Genomic DNA, 21,638 nt, shown 5'->3' with positions numbered 1-21,638 from the left:
GAGAAGTGGTTTTGGGGCGGTGGACGCCCCAAAAAGGCTGTTAGCGACGAAAACATAAAAAAGTTCAGAAAATAATTTTGGATGACCACAATGATCGATATAGCTGAGGTTCTGAAGATATCGAAAGAACGTATTGGACGTGTAATGACATTTGGGTGTGAGAAAGTTCTTTTCAAAGAGGGTGCTGCGCGAGCTCACAATCAAACAAATACAACAACGAATTGATGACTCTGAGTAGTGTTTTGGGCTGTTCCACCATAAAAAACCTGAATTTCTGCATCAATATGTGACAATAGATGAAACATTGCTCCATCATTTCACAACTTGACTTGTCTCTAAGTCGTTTCTATCTATTGACACTAATTTCTACATGTATGTTTTTTGTAACCATGGACTGTAAAACATTTTCAAGTAAATAAATAATTACTATAGGTAACTTAAAAATTATCACAAAACAGTCAACTGCAAACAAATCGTAAAAGTGAGATTTGCAAATAATAAGGATTTTGTTTCTGACATTGAAAATGTCATCAATTAAATGAAAAATAGGTGTAATTCAATTCCTTCGTTTGAACTTATATGGCTCTGATATTTTACAATGTATCAGAAAAATCTAACAATTCTTTTCTCACTATTTTAATTTGTCTCCAAACTTGTCGATTCTGGTTCTTCATCACTATTTTCCACTATAAACCACCTTTTCTTATTGACTAGAAATAAAATCATAAGGGCAGGTAGATGTATCAACGAAAATCTGAATAACTTTCTTGATGAGGCACTCGATGAGTCTTTATAGAACTTATAGGCTGAAAAAAAAATCATTGGGTAAAATAAAACTTGCACATACATGTTGAAATGAATGAGGTTATAAATATAAATTCAAACACATTTTGTGAAACCAAATAAGAGAAATGAGTTACATATCCGTGGCTGAGGAATATGTTTCAACTTTTGATTGAAACAGAACTACTAATTAAAAAACCTCATTCATTAAAAAATTGGGTGTGTTATTACAAATAAAGCAAATGAGGGATTTAATTTATATCTTACCTAAATAAATAAAATACAAGTTCAAAGGGGTAACTTCTAGCAAAAACCACCAATTCGTAGTGTCAATGAGAGGAGCAACCATACACATGCCTTGAAGGGCAATCGTGTGTCGAAGTGCAACTCTCCTACATAATGCTGGATCAGTGACGGCCATCATCCTAATAAAAAAATAGATATATTAAAAAAAAGATCTTTGTACTGATCATTTAAATTATCATGTGCATTTCAGGATTGACAAAATAATAAAAAAAGAACTTCACAGATATCAAAATTTTAATTTTGTTTTTATTGTTAATTTTGTGGTTACGAAAATAAGTGCTGACATTTCAGGTTAATTTGATTTATTAATTCAAAATATCTGCACAACAAGGCTACAAAAACAATATACACGGCTAACTTCGAATCGGTTGCTCAATACAGAATTATTTTTTTGGGGTAGCAATCGAAATATCGAAAAAATAATAATAAGAGGAATCAACAACTTAAATTATAACTAAACTTGCAGAACAGTATTCAAATCCACCAATATAATGACAATCTACGCGATTTATATTTATGAATGCCAAATGTTCATTTATAAAAATTCACCTCTTCACTGAGAATATACCTGCTCATAAGTATCCCACTAGAACAAATGAATATATGTATCCCCTTCATAGACTAATAGTAACTGAAAAAAGCGCCTACTATATGTCAATCAAGCTTTTCAATCATCTTCCTAATAGAATAAAACGAACTAAGAAAATTGGAGTTTTCAAAAGAGAACTAAAAAAACTTCTCATAGACATAGAGCCCTATGATTTGAATGCATATCTCACTGGAACATTCATTTAAAAATATTTATAACAAAAAAATCTGAACCTCCTGACGCCATTTCATTCTATGTTACCGACCTTTTGCAATAAAAGTTTGTAATCTATTCTGAAATGAAGATGTTTATCATTATTATTATTATTACTAACAGTTCTTGAGTTAGTTCGATCGCTACCTCGATCAGATATTTTTCTCAAGAGAATTTATCTAGTTGCAGTTGGGATGATTCTGTAATATTACATGGTTGACGGCTGCGAATAGCCATGATGCTCCATAGGTGGCTCGAGGAGTAATTAACATCACCTACCCAGAACACATGACCAAAGTAGTCCAGAAAACAGTTCATGAAAACTCTTGTGTGAAATTAATAATGATTTCAAATTAGTACTAACTTTCTCGTAAACTTCCCCAAAATTATCCCTATTCAGTCAAATGTCTCAATTAGTCTCTCTCAAGTCTATGGAATTGCTCCAGAGAAGAACTGCACATTTGGTATATTTTGGAACAAATTTATAATCAATCGCAGCTGAAGCTGACGATATACATTTATAGTTCAGCAAGTTAATCGAGGATTTGGTTAGCTATACTAATTTCTGATTACATTACTGAGTTTGGCACCTAAGTGATTGAACACTTGTATTGTGAAACTCTATTATACATGCGGATTTCAAATAAGTCTTGTAACAAAATATTGTTTGCAATTCTTAGAAATTCGGGAACGTTCTACTTGGAACAACAACAATTATTATTTTTCTGATTGATTTGGCTGTTACTTTAATGAAGATTATTAGAAATTCCATAAACTGCACCCTACGATTTGATCATCACAAACTTTATTTAAAAAAGATATATCACGACATGTTTCGCCATTACATTAGTATTTTCATAGTGAATAACATACTGAAAGTTAATTCTGTTACACATACAGGGTGTAATATAAGTACGTTAAAATATTCAAGTAACGTATTCCTGAGACAATTTTAAGATTAGAAGTCTATATGAACTTCTGTCCGAAAATGATTCGTTTCGGAGATACGAGGTGTTGAAATTGAATTATTTTGTTCGCTTTTTGAAAACAACTCTTGCAAAAAATAAGTTAATGGCACGAAATTCGGTACCCGGGTTTTTTTGACGTGGGAAATCATAATTTCGTATTCATTTTCATGTAACATCTAGAGGGCGCTGCGTACGCTGTCATTATATATTTCAAATTGCCCTAACTATTTTGACAATAAACTTTTGGTACTCTTCATGAAAAAACCTAATTCCCACACCTTTTCCAACTAAAAAAGGTACACCTCCTCAACAACGCTGGAGGTGATCGTTTTCGAGATATTTACAGTTTTCTATATCGATGCATGTTACTTAGCTCTTAGGGCGCTAAGTGAAGTTGCTGAGAACATTACAAAAACTGAGTATGTGGTGGATCTCGTCAAAATAAAGAACTTTTTCCTATAAAATGTTTAATGAAGAATGATTCGGTTTTCGAAATACAGATTGTTGAAATTTTTCAAAACATGGTAGGTTTTTGGCATAAGTTTTTTGCAATTTTAGTTATTTTCATCAAACTTTATAAGCAATATACCCGTACAGACTTCTTCTAAACTGAGCATTATCGAACTGCTTATTCAATCCAAATTAAAAAAAATTGTCAGGTTTAATTATTCAATTAGAAAGTTCTACATTTCGGAGTTTGTAAAAGAAACAATTCGAAGAAGTACTATGTTATTTATTAGGAAAATACACATATAAAAATTGAACGAAACAACTATTACAACAACTGTTCAAAATGACGACCCCCCCAACAGTTATCTAAGCTTCTGCTCTCCTCATCAAAGAATTCCGTACCTGTTGAAAAATGCCCGAAGTGTTTCTTATCGTTTTGCAGCAAGCTATGATGCGATCCCTCAACATTTCCCAGTTTTCAATGGGGCTAGCATAAACTAGTGATTTTAGGTGTCCCCACATGAAAAAAATCGACGGGATTAAGGTCCGGTGACCTCAGGGGTCAATGTTCAGTACCTCCTCTTCCTATCCATCATTGGGGATATGCTGCGTCTAAAAAATGTTTTGCTATCACACTAAAATGAGCAGGAGCTCCATCGTGCATAAACCAAGAGTGATTTCGGAGACCAATGGGAACATCTTCCATAAGTTGGGCAAGCTCGTGTTCCAAAAAATGTAGGTAAGCATCTCCATTAAAATGTAAGGGGAAAAAAGGGCCCAATTAAATAATCCCCAAGTATGCCTACCCATACATTAAAAGAGAATCTGTCTTGGAAATGAGTTTGAGTTATCGCATGTGGGTTATCTTCTGCCCAGATGTGGTTGTTATGGAAGTTCATGATACCATTTCTTGAAAAATTAGCCTCATTTATGAAAAGGATTTTTGATAAAATTTGTGGATGTTGTTCGACTTTTCTTTGAAGCCATTGAGCAAATTCGATACGTGGTTGGAAATCACGTAGCGTAAGTGCCTGGACACACTGAATATGATATAGATATAATTGCTATTCCTTTAAAACTCTGTAAACTGTCATGTGACTTACATTAAAAGTTTGACTAATTTTTCTTGTACTTGTCTCTGAATGTTCGCTAATTTCTTCGAGAACCGCCTCCTCCAAATCTACAGTTCTTGTAGTCCGTGGCCGTCCTACTACAGAATTTGTTTCAAAGCTTCCAGATTCGGAAAGTCGCCGGAAAAGATTCGCAAATGTCGCTGCACAGGGAGTCGCGCGTTGGGGATACCTTTCCTGATAGATGCGTCTGGCCTCGCTTGAATTTCCGTCAGTCAAGCCGTATGCAAAAACCATATCAGCCATTTCAGCATTCGTAAAGTCGGGCATGGTACCAAAAAATCACTTTATAAACTCCGAACTGTGAATTTGTCAATTAATAGTTGAAAATGTGACAGTGAACTTCTATTTTTATAAACAAACTTTCATAGCCTACTCGATTTAATTAACTTAATTTGCAAGCGGAGAGTGACAAAAATTATTGAAATCTTTGGCTATAAAGTAATATGCATCGATATAGAAAATTGTAAATATCTCGAAAACGATCGCCTAGAGCGTTGTTGAAGAGGTGTATCTTTTTTACTTGTAAAAGGAGTAGGAATTAGGTTTTTTCATGAAAAGTACCAAAAGTTTACTGTCAAAAATTTGAGACAGTATAATGACAGCGTACGCAGCGCCCTCTAGATGTTACATGAAAATTAATACGAAATTATGATTTCCCATGTCAAAACAACCCCGATTACTTAATTTCGTGCAAATAACTTATTTTTTGCAAGAGTTATTTTTAAAAAGAGAACAAAAAAATTGAATTTCAACACCCCGTATCTCCGAAATAAAGCATTTTCGGACACAAGTTTATAAGACTTTTTTTCTTAAAATTGTCTCAAGAATACGTCACTTGAATATTTTAACGTACTTTAACGTATTTTAACGTACGTATTTTTATAACATTATTATTGATCTAGAATTGATATAATATCTCTAAGTAATTATAATTTGAGGATGTACCTCAGGTGTAAAAGTTGAGTAGATGCTTTAGGTAATTATGATCGAAGAAGTACCCAACTAGGTAACTCTCACTTATGATTACGTGGAAGAACAGTTCAGTTGTTGAATTTATTCAGGAGCTGAACTGAACTTCACCCTTTATTTTCAAAAATGTTATGTTGATGCATTTCCCCAATCTTTTTTTTATATATTTTTTGAAAATAATAAGACGATTTTTTTTTCACCGTAGTGTGCGCTGGTCAGGCCTTATCCCCCGAAGACCCGATACATTCGTGAGGGCGCGCCAGCATTATCAAGCAATGACCACTCCCCACACCGTAAGTGACCATTCGGTTCGAGAATCATGTGCCCTGAGCAAGCGTAATGAGCCAAGAATGACAGCCTTCTGCATCTGTACGGCTAAGATTTCTGCCTTAGTGCGGCAAGCCGGTATGATTTCAAGATTCGAGAGTAGAGAGGGCATCATTTCATCAAGGACTCCGATAATCAGAACAACCATATTGACAGAGTGATCTGGATAGAGTCTGCGGAGTTCGAAGAGAAAATCTCGATATTTCATTCGTTTTTCCTCCTCTTTTCTGACGATATTCGTCTCGTCAGGAGCTGAAAACTCCACGAAAAATATAAGACGATTATTATTATTATTATATAAAAATCACGAGTATATATTATTATGCATATTATTATGCAGATTTCTACTCTCTCATGAGGTTAGGAATAGCAGTTTGGAGTTCAAGTAATGAATTATGTAGAGTTTTTCTGTGTCAAAAAAGAGTGGTACGAGTACTCAAAAAAAAATTCAAGCTATTGAATCCTACAACAGAATTCCCCAAAATATACGCAACATTGAAGTTATAAGCAGATTTCTGACGTCTTTGAAGGAATTCCTACATCAGGAGCCCTACAGTATTGAGGAATTTTTTCAAGGTGTGTGAAGATGCAAAAGTTCCATTTGAATCAATTTTTTTATCTAAAAATTTTAGTGTGATGACAACGAAATTCCATATTCTTAAAATGCATGTGGTTTTAAAATTTTGTATTTTGTGACACACTTTTACAGACACTGTTTTCATGTAGGTCTGTCTGTCTACAAATACTCTTTGAAGTAAATAAACATATCTATCTATCTATCAGTATGTCATTCACTTCAAAAAAGCTGCTGCGATAGCGAAACATGTGATACATTTTTTGAAAATAAAGTTTGTGAAGACCAAATCGTAAGTTGTAGATTATGAAGCAATTATTATTATTATTCGTCAAAAAATAATACATTGATGATCGAGGAAGAAGCTCGATGATGGGGCATTTTTTGCATGCACTATACAAAATATTTTCTCTCCAATAAAAAGACCGTTTCAAGCCTTAACCAATTCGTTTCATGAAATTAAACTTTGTTGCACAATGACAAGTATTAATGCCCAACAAATAAAATGACAACTTCCGTATATATGCCACATCAATGAATCTTGGAAATTGACTAAAATTGCAAACAATCTGAAATTTATGTGTTAGACAAAAGTGAACTTTGAAAATTTGCATGTCACTGTGACGTACGCCAAAAATTACCAATAATGTATTGCAATGATTGCAAAAAACGTACAAGTCATTAGAAATGCATCATTTAGCCTTTCCAATGATATTAACGATTTTTAAAAAATCTCAGAACTTTCATCAAAATTCACAAGCGATTTGCCACCTAGAAATTATGTTGATGTTCTCTGCTGAAATCAGAGTATTTATGAACACCATAAAAAAGTAATATAACACTAATAAAACATAATAATATAGCACTAATGAAACATAACGAGGTTTGTCACCTTGATAACTTATGTCTTAAATATAAAAATTTCTTAAGAGTTTTTTGCTGTTACTGATTTTCACTGTCAATGCCACACACTTTCCCGATTGGTGATATCTATCAAAACCATTTTCTGTGATATACTGGTTTTCATGCCTGACATTTCCTCTACTACCACTGACATTACAGAAGGAAATGAGGCAATGGACGAAATGTTCGGGTCGTTTTCACAGCAGATACGAGTACTATATTATTGGAATTTGCTTCCGGTTTTATTACACCGGTGCGTGGCTTTGTTTCTATTTGTTAGATAAAATGCCACAATCAAGGAGAGACGCCAGATTTCATTTATGTTAATTCCCTTTTCCTTTCTATTGAAATTTTCTCCGTGTTTATGAATTTCTATTGTGTTTCTTCAAACTAGATAAATGTGGTGAGTGCATTCTTTGAGTGTATGTTTGGCTATAGCTGATTTGTTAGTTTGCCCCAAGCGACAATTTCTCTTGTATTCAAAGAGACGGGTACTTATCGTTCTTTTCGTAGTTTCAATGTAGGCCGACCCGCAGGTACAAGGGATCCGGTATACTCTTGGTATTGCCTAACTGACCGAAGACTTTCTCCGACAGTTTTCATTGGCCTGAATACTGGTTTCACGTTGTATTTCTTTAGAATTCTTCCACTTTAGTTTGTAACATTTTTAACATAAAGAAGGAGAGTTCTTCTCATGACGGGCCTAGCTAGTATTACTTTGACATTGTCTTCCTGGATAATATTGCCCGCTCAAATTCTACTCCGTGGTACCAATTTCCTTTGAAGGCATTTTGGTAATGTCAATCGCAGTAGTAGACGATACGTCAGTTATAAAAAACCTACAAACCATGGACAACAAACCTGAAGCATACTAAAAATCAACCAGTAAATCAACTCCCACTATTTTCATTTATAAATTCACAAAGTTCTCGGTGACCTCGAAACGAAGTGCAGAGCCAATTTCGTTCTTTCACCATAGGCGTGCGCTCACATAAAAACGAAATTTTAGGTTATTATAGAATATTTTGTGGTAAATTACTTATAACCAACTACAAAAACCAAAAACAATAATAACAACAGCGAGTAAACTAAATACAATATCAATTTTCGACCGTTTATTATAACTAATCCGATGTCCGTGGTACCGTCAAATCCTGCGATACTACAGCACTGAACGCATTGGATGAAAATCTCATCCTAAGAGTGATTGAAGGTCCCCGTCAACTCGGGCGTATCACGTGGTAAGAGAGCCTACTGGTTGTATTATTCTACTGTGCCTGAAGGATAGCTTTGACACAACTTGAAATTGTGATTCAAAAAGAATGGGATTCCAAAAATATAATAATATGGAGGGTGTTCTATTTGAAAATTGTAATTTTTGGGAAATCTGGAAGTCAAAAAATGTCAAGTTAAGAAGAAACTGGAAAAATAAAACACATTACCTGACTACCTCATCTCTGCTTTGGAAAAATATAATTTTTCAATCTTGAATGGAACACGATAAATACCTGTATCCAGCCCTGGAATAATCTGGTCTAAGGTTCCACGACAATGCATTGAAGTGCGGAAATTGCCAACTGTAGAGGAGTGCAGCCATTAACCAAGCTCCATACCCTAGAGAATCAGCACAGGCGGCCCATCCCATCAAAGGGGGTATAGCACCAACTGTATTAATATAATTTTACTTCAGTATCAAAAAATCTCAAAAACTCTCAATTAATCAAAAAGAACCAAAGTCATTCCAAAGTGAAAAATATGATTTTGACTTGAATTATTCATTTCTCTTCAATATAAATAATATCGTTTTGGTGAAAGTTATCTTTTTATTTCACTCAACTTGACATCAACAATATGCTATTAAACTGCTTACATATAAGGGATGATGCAAAATAAAGAAACACTACTGATTTCAATGGTTTTCAAACAATTTTGTTTCATACACAGGGTTTTGTGTGGTAAACAATCAGGTTGGGAACACCATAATCTATAATTGGCTATACTATACATATATGCAACTTGTTATGTGTGAAATATGCAATAACTGTTAGCACTAAAATAAAATAGATACATTGAAGTTTATGTTGCTTCAGAACTTCCAAGCATTTACCACTGGGAGTCCTGACTGAAGATAAACAAAACAGTACTATTCAAAAACGGCAATGGTCGTCTCCCAGACTTCCAAACTCTGGTCATTATGATGTTGAGATATTTGCATAACTGGTAAGAGATACATTGAATACCATATGAAAAAATAGAGTTATTTGAATCAGATAAGCATGCTACAATATTTAGATGTCATACATTTCAGTGCTAGCAATTACCTTTCAACAGAATCTAATTAAACAAGTCCTGAAACAACTCAATATCAACACAGTTTCTGGTCCCAATGAAGCACCCCCATCCTACATTTCAGAGTGTAACTGAAAACGTCACAGAGAATCTTCCAATTAATAAGAGGCAAGTTGGTCAGTTAGATCAAAACTCACAATTTTAGTAAGCTTCAATATCTTAAGTGACCATTAAAATGGGTTTCAAAGCAAAGATCAACAGGTGAACTCAATTTATATCTCATCTGTAAAAAAAAACAATTGAGAAACGTTAAGGTTAATTAAACCTCGAAATTATAAGATCTTTCATTCCCATTGATACTTCTCTCTCTATTATACCTTACTCGATAGATTAAACTAGGTCAAAAGTGAATGAGTCTATTCGACCCTCCACCTCAACTCGCAAGGGTTTATTGTGACTTACACCTATTCACATTCGACCAAATAATCCCAGCTTCTTAACGAAGCCAATTAGTTTATATGATGATTGATCTTTCAGGTCAGATGGTAAGAGTGTGCCTCTGCCAAACTCTGAAATCCTGATTTGATCCGCAGCGGGGCAGGTACAAAGTATATGCGCTGCTGTTTCATCATTTTCCAAACAAATATGACACACACCGTCTTCCGACAGTCGGAGTCTCCGTATATGATGAATCAGACGACAGTGAACTGTGAGAAGGCCTGTAAGACATAGTAGTTCATCTCTACTGTAATCCAACAACTGTTTGGTTTTAAGCTTCGAAAGGTGAATGAACGCCTTGGACTCTGAAAAGACCCATGGATCCATGTCTCCAATCAACTCTATTGTAAATCAACTAATGGGAGAGACTGGAAATCCAATGGATTGCTTCAGAGACGATAGTACATTCGTGTTTTAATTTAAATTCCTGAAGAACAGTAGCCAATGCACCTCTTTGACAATTTGGTGTAAATTTCGGCTTAGAGGATCAGTAACCAAGAATAATTCTATATAAAGAAAACTCTGGCGTAAGTTTTCTCTAAGGTTAATGTGGCAGAAACAGACATAGTTATGCCAAGGCACACTATTTGTTTGATTTATTCAATAGGTATCAAATTTAAATTTTTTTATGGATGTAGCTGTTACTACGCAGTAGGAGATGAAAAATAAGAATTAAAACAACAAACTGCATTCGTTCGAAAATGTCCTTGTAGAACAAAACTACAGTAACGTTAGTTACAAATACAAAATGGTATAAAAATATAATTCATAGTTGAGTATTATTTAAAAGAAATATACTTCTTGGATTTAAGAGATGTTTCAAAATTGGTTCCTAGCATAAATTATAAAATTTAAAAATTCGTCTTACCCAGTGAACCAACCCACGTGTTCAGAACGCTACTTCTTTTCATTGGTGTGTATATAGAAGTATACAAAACCAAATTGGTGAGTCCTAAAGCGGCAGTCAGTCCATTGACTCCATAGTACAAAATTGTCAAACCGCTCAAACCAGTCATGGTAGCAAAAATCATGGCATGCAACGGACTGAAATGAAAATATGAAAGTGAGAATTTCTTCCTGGAACCCAGGTGTAGATTGCTCTTATTAATAAACTTTCACATAAATATATCTGGACAAAAATTTAAATTTACTTCAGAAACTTCAACATTTCATATATAATAAATATAATATACAAAAAAATATTTATTTATTTATTCACGGCATTGCCTATTTTTTACAAAATGATTAACAACCTCACAGATATATACTGTAATATTGAGTTATAGCACTACTACTAGCTACTAGCACTGCTCGCTGTGGTATATTCCACCACCGCTTTATAAAAGCGTGTAGATTAATTTAGACCTTTATATGTGTTTTGTAACATGCAAACATCAACAAATTGCAGTTGACAAATATCTTATTCTTTATACCACACAGTCTAGGTGGGGTATATCTTCATAATCTGCCTTTCCATGTACTCCCACATTATCATAACATCCGCCATTAGCCAACATATCATACGTCATGAAACAGAAATGGTATCACCATAAGTTACCACCCTCAGCGGTTTCTACTAAAACCAACGATATTGTCGAACAATATGTATTCTAACATAATATATATTTCAGGCGATTTTGTAAACTATTAAGCAAACACCTCACAATGAAGTGTTACTGATACTCATGATTCTGTTCACACGTTTTTCCACACGCTATCATGCAGCATTGCTGATATTCATTACTTCATCATCAGTTCCAACTACATCATGTTGCACCTCTGCAACACCTTAAACCTTCTGCTGCTACACCACCTCCTACCGCTTTTTCACCACCAGAAGCTGCTTCTTCTACAGTATGGTTGACATCAATATTCATATAACCTCATGACACTTTCATCCTTCTTTCATTTTGTTGAGCTACCATTTTGTTATAGAATACTCTGTCTGATATTTCAGTAAAACTAATAGAGAAGTCATTAGATGATCGAAGTGTGTCTCACTTCTCATGGAAACACCCCTGTATCTTCCGTAATAATCGTGGCACAATGATGAAACTCTCAGGACTGATGGAAATGCTCAAAATGCACCTACCACCTCATGGGGTTAGCCAAAGAAATATACACTGCCTACCCATGTTTATGCTAAAACATACTAGGGGACAAAATAGGCCCAAAATTCCTTCAGATTCTTGATAAGGACTACCAACTTACTACGAATACACTTTTTTGCCTGAAATTTCAGTCCTGAAAAATACGAATTTGTCTCACTTCTCATGGAAACACCCCGTATTTTCCGTAATAATTGAGGTAGAATGATGAAACTCTTAGGACTGATGGAAATGCTCTCAATGCACCTACCACCTAAATGGGGTTGGCCCGCCACTCGCGATGGAACAACCAATTTTTACGGTAAAACATATTAGGGGACAAAATAGTTCGCTTCCAATACCTGAACTCTTTCACGTGGTTCACATGATTTCAGACAATTCAGCAAGTAGGTAAAATAATCTAAATTTCACCTATTAACCTAGTGCGATTTTTTCTTTAAAAATTACCGGTTGTTTCGTTGTTGCAATGAGAATGAAGAATAATTTTGTTTCGGTTGGCAAAATGTTTGCTCAATATTTTAAAAAAGGACCCCAAAATTTATGCAAAATTCACGGCAAGTGTATTTTGCATAAATTTTGATATGTTGTAGTTCTTGATGTGCTGATTGAAAGTGTCCACAGCCAAAGCCCAAAAATGTACAGTTTTCGACATTTGAACCTTTGAAAATAGATTTTTCCCATTTTTTGCGGTATTTGCTCATCAATCAGATAGATCCCACTTCTGCTTGGGATAGAATTTGGATGTTCAGCAACCAGAATTGGTTTTACGAATAATCTTCTTCAGTTATAATAGATGCCACCATCGATAATTTTTCATACACTGCTTCACACTATCTCGATAATCCGAGAATTTGGTACTGTGACATTTTCCTCCGAGAGGCTCAAAATGGATGATAGCATCTGACAGCCAAACGAATCCGTGAAAAATTCTGCATCTTTGATACCCGAGATAACTCTCCAGATAGAATGAAGGGGTTCAGGTATTGGAAGCAAACTATTTTGCCCCTTAGTATGTTTTACCGTAAAAATGGGTTGTTCCATCGCGAGTAGCGGGCAGTGTATATCACTTTGGCCAACCCCATTCATGTGGTAGATGCATTTTGTGCATTTCCATCAGTCCTGAGAGTTTCATTATTCTACCACGATTATTACGGAAGATACGGGGGTGTTTCCATGATAAGTGAGACATACTGTATAGGTTATTCGAGATGGGGGTTCCCAGGTCATCGGAGAAATCTTGAGTGGAAAGGGCATTGGGCTAAATGATGATTGATTAGGGCAAGTTTTGATTTTACATGTGAATTATCCATTAGTGATGCACAAAAATTTGTCATGTTACGATTGTGTAGTTCTATATTTGCCAAACTTGATCAATAACTGTACTGAATTGTGTAAAGTTACAAAAAGGTTCAGAGAATGGTGAGAAAGCAATCCAGCACAAGTTGGGGTTAAATCCCAAATGTGTGGGAAAGAACAAACATTTAAAACTTCGTTGTTTCTAGGAGTGTGCAGTACTGAAGAAACATTGGATGATCGACGATGCAAAAATTGCGAGAGTTATGAAACAGATTGCTGCAGAAAACTGTGCAGAGCATGTCAAATTGATTAGGTGTTGTGTAAATGTGACAATTTTTTTTTCAAGGCCATCACCGAACCTCTACTTAAATCAGATGAAAACCAGCATCCAAACATTAGCATTTCAATATGAATGTAGGTTTTTACGGCTGGCGTCAATGTTTTGATTGGTTTCCGGGTTTTGCCATGGTCTTGTTTGGTTACAATCTCCAGTTGATACATCATGAAGAGTACTTCAACCACGCTGACTGCCGCAGTTGCAGTTGAAACATTTGGAGGTTGTAACTGAAGAAGACCACAGCAAAACCCTTAAATCAATCAAAACAATGGCTTATATGATTCAACACCAGACAGTGTTATGAAGATGCTAACAACTTGAAAACAATAGAAAAGATGGCTGTAGGAAAGAAGATTCCTCGCATCCTCAAAAAAAAGTTTTTAGAGATATTTTGGTTTGGATGTTCCTTAAAAAAAGTCAATTTGGCCGTGAGGGTCAGCGTAAAATTTGAATTTTCTTTAGAGGTCCAAAAGGTGAAAGTAATATCAGGTAGTGCTGGGTTGGCAAATTTCATAAATAATCTTGAAAAGCAACTGGTTTAGTTCCAAACAGCGAAAAAAATATGGAAATCATATAGTTACGTGGTAGGAGATCATCATGAAAAGTGAGAAATAAAACTTATGTTTTTAAACCACTTGTATTCGTAACTGACGTTATTGTAGTTTCTTCCTATAAGGACATTTTCAGACGAATACTATAAACTATTTATTGTTTTTGTTTGAAAATGTCGTTTTAGGAAGAAACTGCCGTAACGTTTCTATTCCTTCTTCTAGTATTTCTCAATATTTCATCATGTCCCATCATTCACGGACTCCAAAGTATTCAAAAGTAATCAAATCATTCCCCCAACCTATTCCAATAAACATATACAGGTAATAAAAAACCATAAGAAGTTTTATTTCTCATTTTTCATGAAAAATCTTTCAGTATTGTCTTTCGTCTAAGGAAATTTCGACATTTCAGTTTGCGTAGCTCACTCACAGTGTTCGTGTTATTTCTCTATGACAGAAGTTGGTTCTATTTGAGGTAGTAAGGCTTATAACCCAGTTTTCCACTATTTAGGTATCGGCTGACTGTTCAAGTCATGATAGACTGATGCAATGGACTCCTGTACAGCATTTAGGGTTATTTTCTTAGTTTCTCTAACGCTATTGTCCAGATATTTTTTGATGACCTAATCTTTACTGTCTACAGGTCCACTTCCAAATTTTTATTCTGAATGTCATAATCTCCTTGTGGTGGGAGGATAAATCCAACGTCTGATCTTCCAACAATTAATTGTGAAGGTATGCATTGTGAGATTATCTTTGGACACCTGAGTAAAAAGTACACATCAAGTGAATTTACTGATAAGGTCAATAGACTATTCTTTCTTCTCAATATTTCATCGTGTTCCACCATTTACGAACTCCAAAGTATTCTAAGGTAATCTTTCAACCTAATCCAATAAACATAATCAATGTGCTTATTTTTGTGCTGAGTATCTTCATAATATCTTGTTTAATAAGGTTTTGCAGTTTGGATAATAACACAAGGCTGACAACACGATATTTATCCCAATTATTTGAAAGTGAACTCGTTTTCTATTATTACATTTTTATTAACTTTTGTCTGAAGATCTTGATCTTCAGACGATTTGGTGCTGCAGGTTTTTCCGGGTTTTCCTGCAGCTGAAAAAGCAAATGCGCCACTGGAATCAATGAAGTCGCCCCGGAGCGCCAATTAATTTTTATTGTTGTTTTTATTTTATTACCAATTTACAATTGGAAACATTTCCTAAAGACACGTTCATAAATATTAATTTATATAATTTCAGAGTACCTTAAATGATTTCAAATCTGAATTAGTCATTCAGGGGAATTGTGCGTACATCAAAAAATATATAGGCAACTATATTTGTTGGTATGAACGGTGTAACTTTCTTTCCGAAAGTTTTTTGCTATTACATGATTGTAATAGCAAACATATGGCATACATTTATGGGGTCAGTATTCACAAGCATATAAAACCTTTTGTGTGCAAAAAAAGCAATTCGGATCATAGCCAATGTTTCTTATAGAGAAAGAATACTCTCGTCCTTTCAAACCAACATCTCTTGCCCCAAAATCATGTCAATGTCAATCAACTACTCAATTAAATTCAATAACTGATGCTATTCAAAAACAGCAGCAATCATAGAATAGATAATGTCCCTCCCTATGTGAAATGAAGGAGGGTGTCGAGTGACAGCATTTTGGTTCTCGTGAGGGAAGAGATATATTATATTAGTTTTATCACTATTCATTTACAGATTGTTACATTTGGTTAATAGTAACCATCAGTGTATGAATTGTGATAAAACTAATAAAATACATTTCAGCCTATTGAATGAACTATATTTTAGAAATTTTGCAAGGCAGCCTGCCAGTTACTGATAATGCTCAATAGGCTGAAACAGCTGTCTACTGGTAATAGTTCGTATTGACTTTATGTGAATTAGCTTCAGTTTTTATCATTTACTCTTTACTCTCTCCTATACTATTCAAAATTGTTAGAATGTTTTCATTTAGAAATTCTTGAAACTTACGTAAGTCTACCACAAACCAACACCCTATTTTTTGTTCGTGACATTTGAGAATCAAAGGGGACTTCATGAAATTGGTTAATAGAATTTGCAGCTCCTGACAGTAATCCGGTGCCCAACGAACACATTGCGAATGTGGTCCATTCAAAAGGAGCTGGAGCAACAGCATATCCAGCCATTGAAGTCACCACTACAAGGGCTGAAAAATGACAAGAAATGTAGAAAACAGGTTCAGATCTGTACATCTGCACATGATAAATCTATTCAGAATTAGTTTCCTCTGTTAAAGTAGATTTGTATGGAAATCCTGAAAAGTAACTTCAACATTTGTTATCACCTTTGCTCAATATAAAAATATATAACACAGGTATAATAGTTTCACTTGAATTGTTCAAAGTTTCAGTGAACTAACTACAGAAATATTCGAAAAAATCAAAACTTCCACCAGTAAATAGAGTACATACTTGTAAGACGTATTTTTGACAATTTCATATAATGTCGAAGATAATTTGAACGATCAGTTGAAGGTGTTGGTCGCCATTCTGGTGCTTTTTTAGGTTTCTGTGGTAGGCAAGTGATTTTCTCATTTTCTGGAGAAAAATTTGTTGGGTTAAGAGGTGAAATTTGCCTGTTTACGGGAACAGAACAGCAAGTAACTGGTATGGGGATATTAAGGCATGTCTGAAAATGAAGACAAACGTTTACAAATTTGAATAGGTTCAGACAGAAACATATTTCCATTTACCTTACACAATGGGTTGAAAATCAAGATAGACCCAGTTTTAGTTAACTTTGATCGCAAGGTACTTATCTGATACATATTAATTTTAAAAAGGCTAAATTTCACATGTTGTAACTGAATACAAAATAATAAGTACTTCAATAAAACTTAGTTGGAACAGAAACCCTATTTGGGGTCTATTTTTTGTTTCCTAACCAACAAAACAACGTTCGAATTTGCGATATTACAAAATGTACTAAAACCACAGATTAAGTACTAAAACCAAAACACCAAATATAATTGTACTAAATCCAAGAAAATTGTAATAGAATTTTTTGAAATTTCTTAGGATCAAAATAGTGGGCGCTCGTTGTTTTTTGTTCACGTTACTTCTTCCTTTTTTGGAATTTTTGGCAGTCAAGAAGTAGAGAGAAGAAAATTGCAACAGTTGCATCTTAGTACTCGTGATAAGGAGGGAAAAAATTATAACATCCCAGTTGCTTACATTTTGACAACTTTATTGAACCAAACAAAGAAGTTTGTTGAAGTATGGTATTTGAATCAGCTCTTTACTTCACTATAACCTAACCTAACGCATTTTACACAATTCACATGAATTTCGCTTTCAAGGTCGAAACTTCGAAAGTCGCAAAATTATAAATCCAATTTTAAACTCAAAATTATCAGTGGACCTTTCCACGCTTCGGTACAACTGTTGTGTGAATATAATGTACAGTTTGTCAAATTTAGAGATGCTTTCTGGCGTTAAATCGTATTCGAGCCTGTATTCAAAAACCATTCGTAGTGACGTCATTAATAATAAGTTTCATCAGAATGGCGTAGAGGCACCGCTGTTAGAGCGCCTCGAGGATTTTCCTGTACTGCTTGTGTTTTGTACTTAAAAAAATACGTTTTAACTCATGGGTATGTGACGTCATCGTTGCAACGCCAGAATGAATGTATTTGAATCACAGACGAATACGTTTTGAATACATAAGCGCCAGAAAACATCTTAGGAAGAGACTTGAGAAATCTTTCTCTCTCTCACTCCCAATGTCTTCTAACGAAACAGATCTAGTGGGCAGGACCATAATGGAATTAAGCAATGTTGCCAATGCTGGTGATTTATAATCAGATTCGGTGATTTTCATATCAATGTGATTTGTTATTTTTCATATTTGTGATATTTTGGTGATTTTTGTTTTTTATGACGAATTTGAAATTGAGAGAGAAGAAAAACGCTGCGCTTGTCGCTCACATAGCCCGATAATTAAAAACAACAACTTCACATTCTTATCATAGACATGAGGCATAAATTCACACACCACATAACTCATACCTCTTGTATAGCATATGATTATTTGAATGCTGAACCTAATCTATTTTCTTTTGAATCTTTATAAATTATAAAAATATCAAAATGCAAAATGAATTGAAGACGATGAAATCCATGAATAATGATGATTTTTTAGCTAGCAAGTCTAGCTAAGGAATTAATGATGTATTTTTTGGAAGTTGTACATTCTCCAGTTAATACAGATTCATCAGATATAGATACAAATCTGTTTAAAATCTGTTTTTCCGTTAATCAGCTGCCGCCCCCATACGAACGACAACTCTCAGAAGTTGAGAAACTTGTGCGAGCTAAGGACTAACGAGGTCTTACCTTTTAACGTGTGATTCCTAACACGGTATAAATACAATCTTTGATTTAATTTTTCATTTATTATGTAAGTATGAGTATTTATTTTAATATATTTTCTGTTCCAAAAATAGTATTTAGTTTTGGTCACAACTTCCTATTCAATTTTCATTCAATAGGCAGAATTTCTGAAATCTGGTGATATTTTTTCAAATCTGGAGATTTTTGCTTCATATATTTGGTGATTTTAAACAACTGGAATTCAGAAAGCTCTTCCTACATTTGACAAGCTGTATGTCGCCCTGTAAAAAACTGATTCTTCATTCATTTCTGCATTTAGAAATGTTATTTAAGAGCTTTTGTTAACACTTATTAATGTTATTATTGAATAATTGTTTCGATATTGTTCACTTGCGTTTCAGTAGGTATTGGAAATGTCAATATCTTTTCTGCAGAGTATACTTCTTGAGGATATCCTAATATACATACATTATTTTAAAAATATATAAATAGATGACATGAATAGAAAAAATGATGATATGGTAGAAGAAAAAAAAAAAAATAAAAACCATTTTTCAAAAATTCCAGAATGGTTTCAACATGAGGATAAACATAATAAATATATTACCAAACAGAAAAAAGAAAATCAAGGATGATATTTTATATAGTTCATGAGTTTTTTTTTTTAATTGGAAATCATTTATTGAATCTTTCAACGAAAGTGGGAGTTTGTTATACTCATTGAAACCTTTATAAAATAAAGACTTCATCGTACTAGTCAGTTAGTTTGAGGAAGGTGGAATTTTTGGGAGCTACTTGCTCTTGTTAAGTGGTTATGGGTTTGAGATTTATACATACAGAATTCTTCAAATAAGTTGGAAGCAAGTTATGTGTTAGTTTGATTGTTAACTCGTACAGTCTTTGGGAAACACAGCCACTGCAATTTACTTAACATGTTTGATATACTAGAATACCTATTCACTTATAAAATAATCCTCATTCCACAACTCTGTAACTGTTGTAAAGCCGATACCTTATTTTGGTCAAATAAGTATAAAAAACTGGCACAATAACAAAATGGGGTTGGATTATACAATTATATAATGTAATTTTTGAGAACATCGAAAGATGAGATGAAATTTTGGATATCCTGATATTTTGGATTATGAAGGTGATCATGTTCAGCCTATTAGAGAAGTTGATAAAAATTTTAAAGCAGGATATATCTTGTGTGTAGTCGAAAATAGGGAGGCAAACATTTGTGCATGAGATCCTGCTTTGAGGTGTACTCATTCAATTGAAATTGGAAGAATACAGCAAACACATAATGGGCACTTCATTTATGTCAACAATTGAATGATTTTGTCAATGCAGTTTTACAGATTTTTATGGCTATCGTATCGTCTACGACCGCGGTATATATTTTCAAAGTCATCTCGAATGCACATCTGAGTCTTATTGTAACCAATAATCCTATACATGCTGGCTGTGCTTGAAAATTCATTCTGTTTTCTTTTTGCGCTGCCTCAAAGTAGTGTCGCCCTCAGGAGCTGTTAACAACATATCACATCATGGTCAGGTGATTCCTCACATTTTCTAGTTGTATCCATGGACAAGGGACCTTTACATGTTGCCACCCTTCTGGTTCAGAGTGAATCTGAAGCTGCGCATAGGGGATATTTTCTCCTTTTCAGAGCTGCCCTAGAAGGAGTCTCTGTCCGCTACTCTGTCACGTCTGGTGTAAAGTTCTTCTGCAATGTACCCCCTAACACTAGCTGAATTTAGTTTTACAAAACCCAAAGTTCTCTTCGAGTGATCCTGATGATGGAACTACACGATATCACAGATTGTACCACCACATTTAGATTGGGCCAGAAAAACTACTCCTCGATTATATTGGGATAACCATCGCTAGATGATATACTTCATTGACATATCAAGAACCAGATAAGTTGTGTCATTGGACCCATTTCTCTTGAAATGCTCGTATTTTTTGAACAGACCTCGTATTCTCTTCCAATCAGTGGTGTTCCCAAAAAAGTGGTGTATAAAATGCCTTAGACTGCAATAGCCACAGTTATGCCTTTAGAGGAACATAAAGAGGAACAAATTCAGTGATTCTACAAAGCAGATAAAGAACACTGGACAGCTTGGAGGATCTTTGATATAAACTTACCAATTGAGTTTCAGATTCAGAATAACATCTAATAACTTATAGAAATAGTTTTAATAATCACTAAAATTTTCACACATACACAATTACAAGGTTAAATACATGAGAAAACTTATTGGACAAGTCAAAAAAAGTAAAATACTAAAAGCTAAACACAAATGTTTGATCTTGAATAAATTTAAAAAAAGACTGCGTGTATAAAAGAAACTATGTCGTTTATCTAAGCACTGAAAGTAAGAAATTCATCCACACTAGAAGCAGTTATGCAACAAGAAACCATATAGTTCATTTCTCATTACAGTTCTAGTTTTATTGATCCCTATAAAAGTTGTTATTTTATTGAAGCATTTAATACCCAAGTATTTTGGGGAATTCTGACTCACACTCAAGCGAGAGTAGGGGTGGTATGAAGTATCTTCATCCTGAGTAACGTAATTATGTATATCAAGAGTTTTTTGGATACAGATGTTTATTATCATAGATGAATAACACTAGCTGTAATATGTAGAGGCACGGCAATGGTAAGATGCTAAACTTTTTAAATAGTGGTTTACAAGAGTCCAGTGGACGAGACTTGTCCATACAGCAAATGACTCTTTTCTGAACCTTAAAAATGCTGTCAGTATATGCAGAGTTACCCCAGAAGATCAATCCATAATGTAGCCTTGATTGTACCAGTCCAATTGCGTAGTTTGCACTGCCAACCTTTACACATAAACTGGCGATATGTGCCTCCCATGTTAGATTTTGATCCAGGAGTATTCCTAAAAATCTAGCTTGAGGGATTATTGGCAAT

General features: G+C 34.4%; 1 protein-coding gene across 1 annotated transcript; it reads right to left on the bottom strand.

The window, feature by feature from the left end:
* Nucleotides 1-534: 534 nt before the first annotated feature.
* On the bottom strand, nt 535-17,295 carry Cox10 (Cytochrome c oxidase assembly factor 10). The gene is made up of 7 exons (XM_074175162.1): nt 17,052-17,295; nt 16,771-16,987; nt 16,310-16,505; nt 10,871-11,046; nt 8,724-8,880; nt 1,051-1,208; nt 535-806 (listed from the first exon to the last, which is right to left on the bottom strand). The coding sequence occupies exons 1-7, from the start codon at nt 17,124-17,126 to the stop codon at nt 637-639; spliced, it is 1,149 nt and encodes a 382-aa protein (XP_074031263.1). The 5' UTR covers nt 17,127-17,295; the 3' UTR covers nt 535-636.
* Nucleotides 17,296-21,638: the final 4,343 nt, after the last annotated feature.

Source organism: Leptinotarsa decemlineata, unplaced genomic scaffold, assembly GCF_025532065.1.
Source record: "Leptinotarsa decemlineata unplaced genomic scaffold, Ldec_3_MD MMD2_tig00000882_RagTag_RagTag, whole genome shotgun sequence".
Lineage (NCBI taxonomy): Eukaryota > Metazoa > Arthropoda > Insecta > Coleoptera > Chrysomelidae > Leptinotarsa > Leptinotarsa decemlineata.
Note: the sequence above shows the minus strand (reverse complement) of the source record. Positions and strands in the feature narration are given on the sequence as shown.

Coding starts and splice junctions, on each gene's coding strand:
- Cox10 (XM_074175162.1), bottom strand. CDS start 17,126: ATGTATCAGATAAGTACCTTGCGATCAAAGTTAACTAAAACTGGGTCT. Junction 16,506..16,770: donor GTCAAAAATACGTCTTACAA/GTATGTACTCTA, acceptor GTCATTTTTCAG/CCCTTGTAGTGGTGACTTCA. Junction 8,881..10,870: donor CACGTGGGTTGGTTCACTGG/GTAAGACGAATT, acceptor ATATTAATACAG/TTGGTGCTATACCCCCTTTG.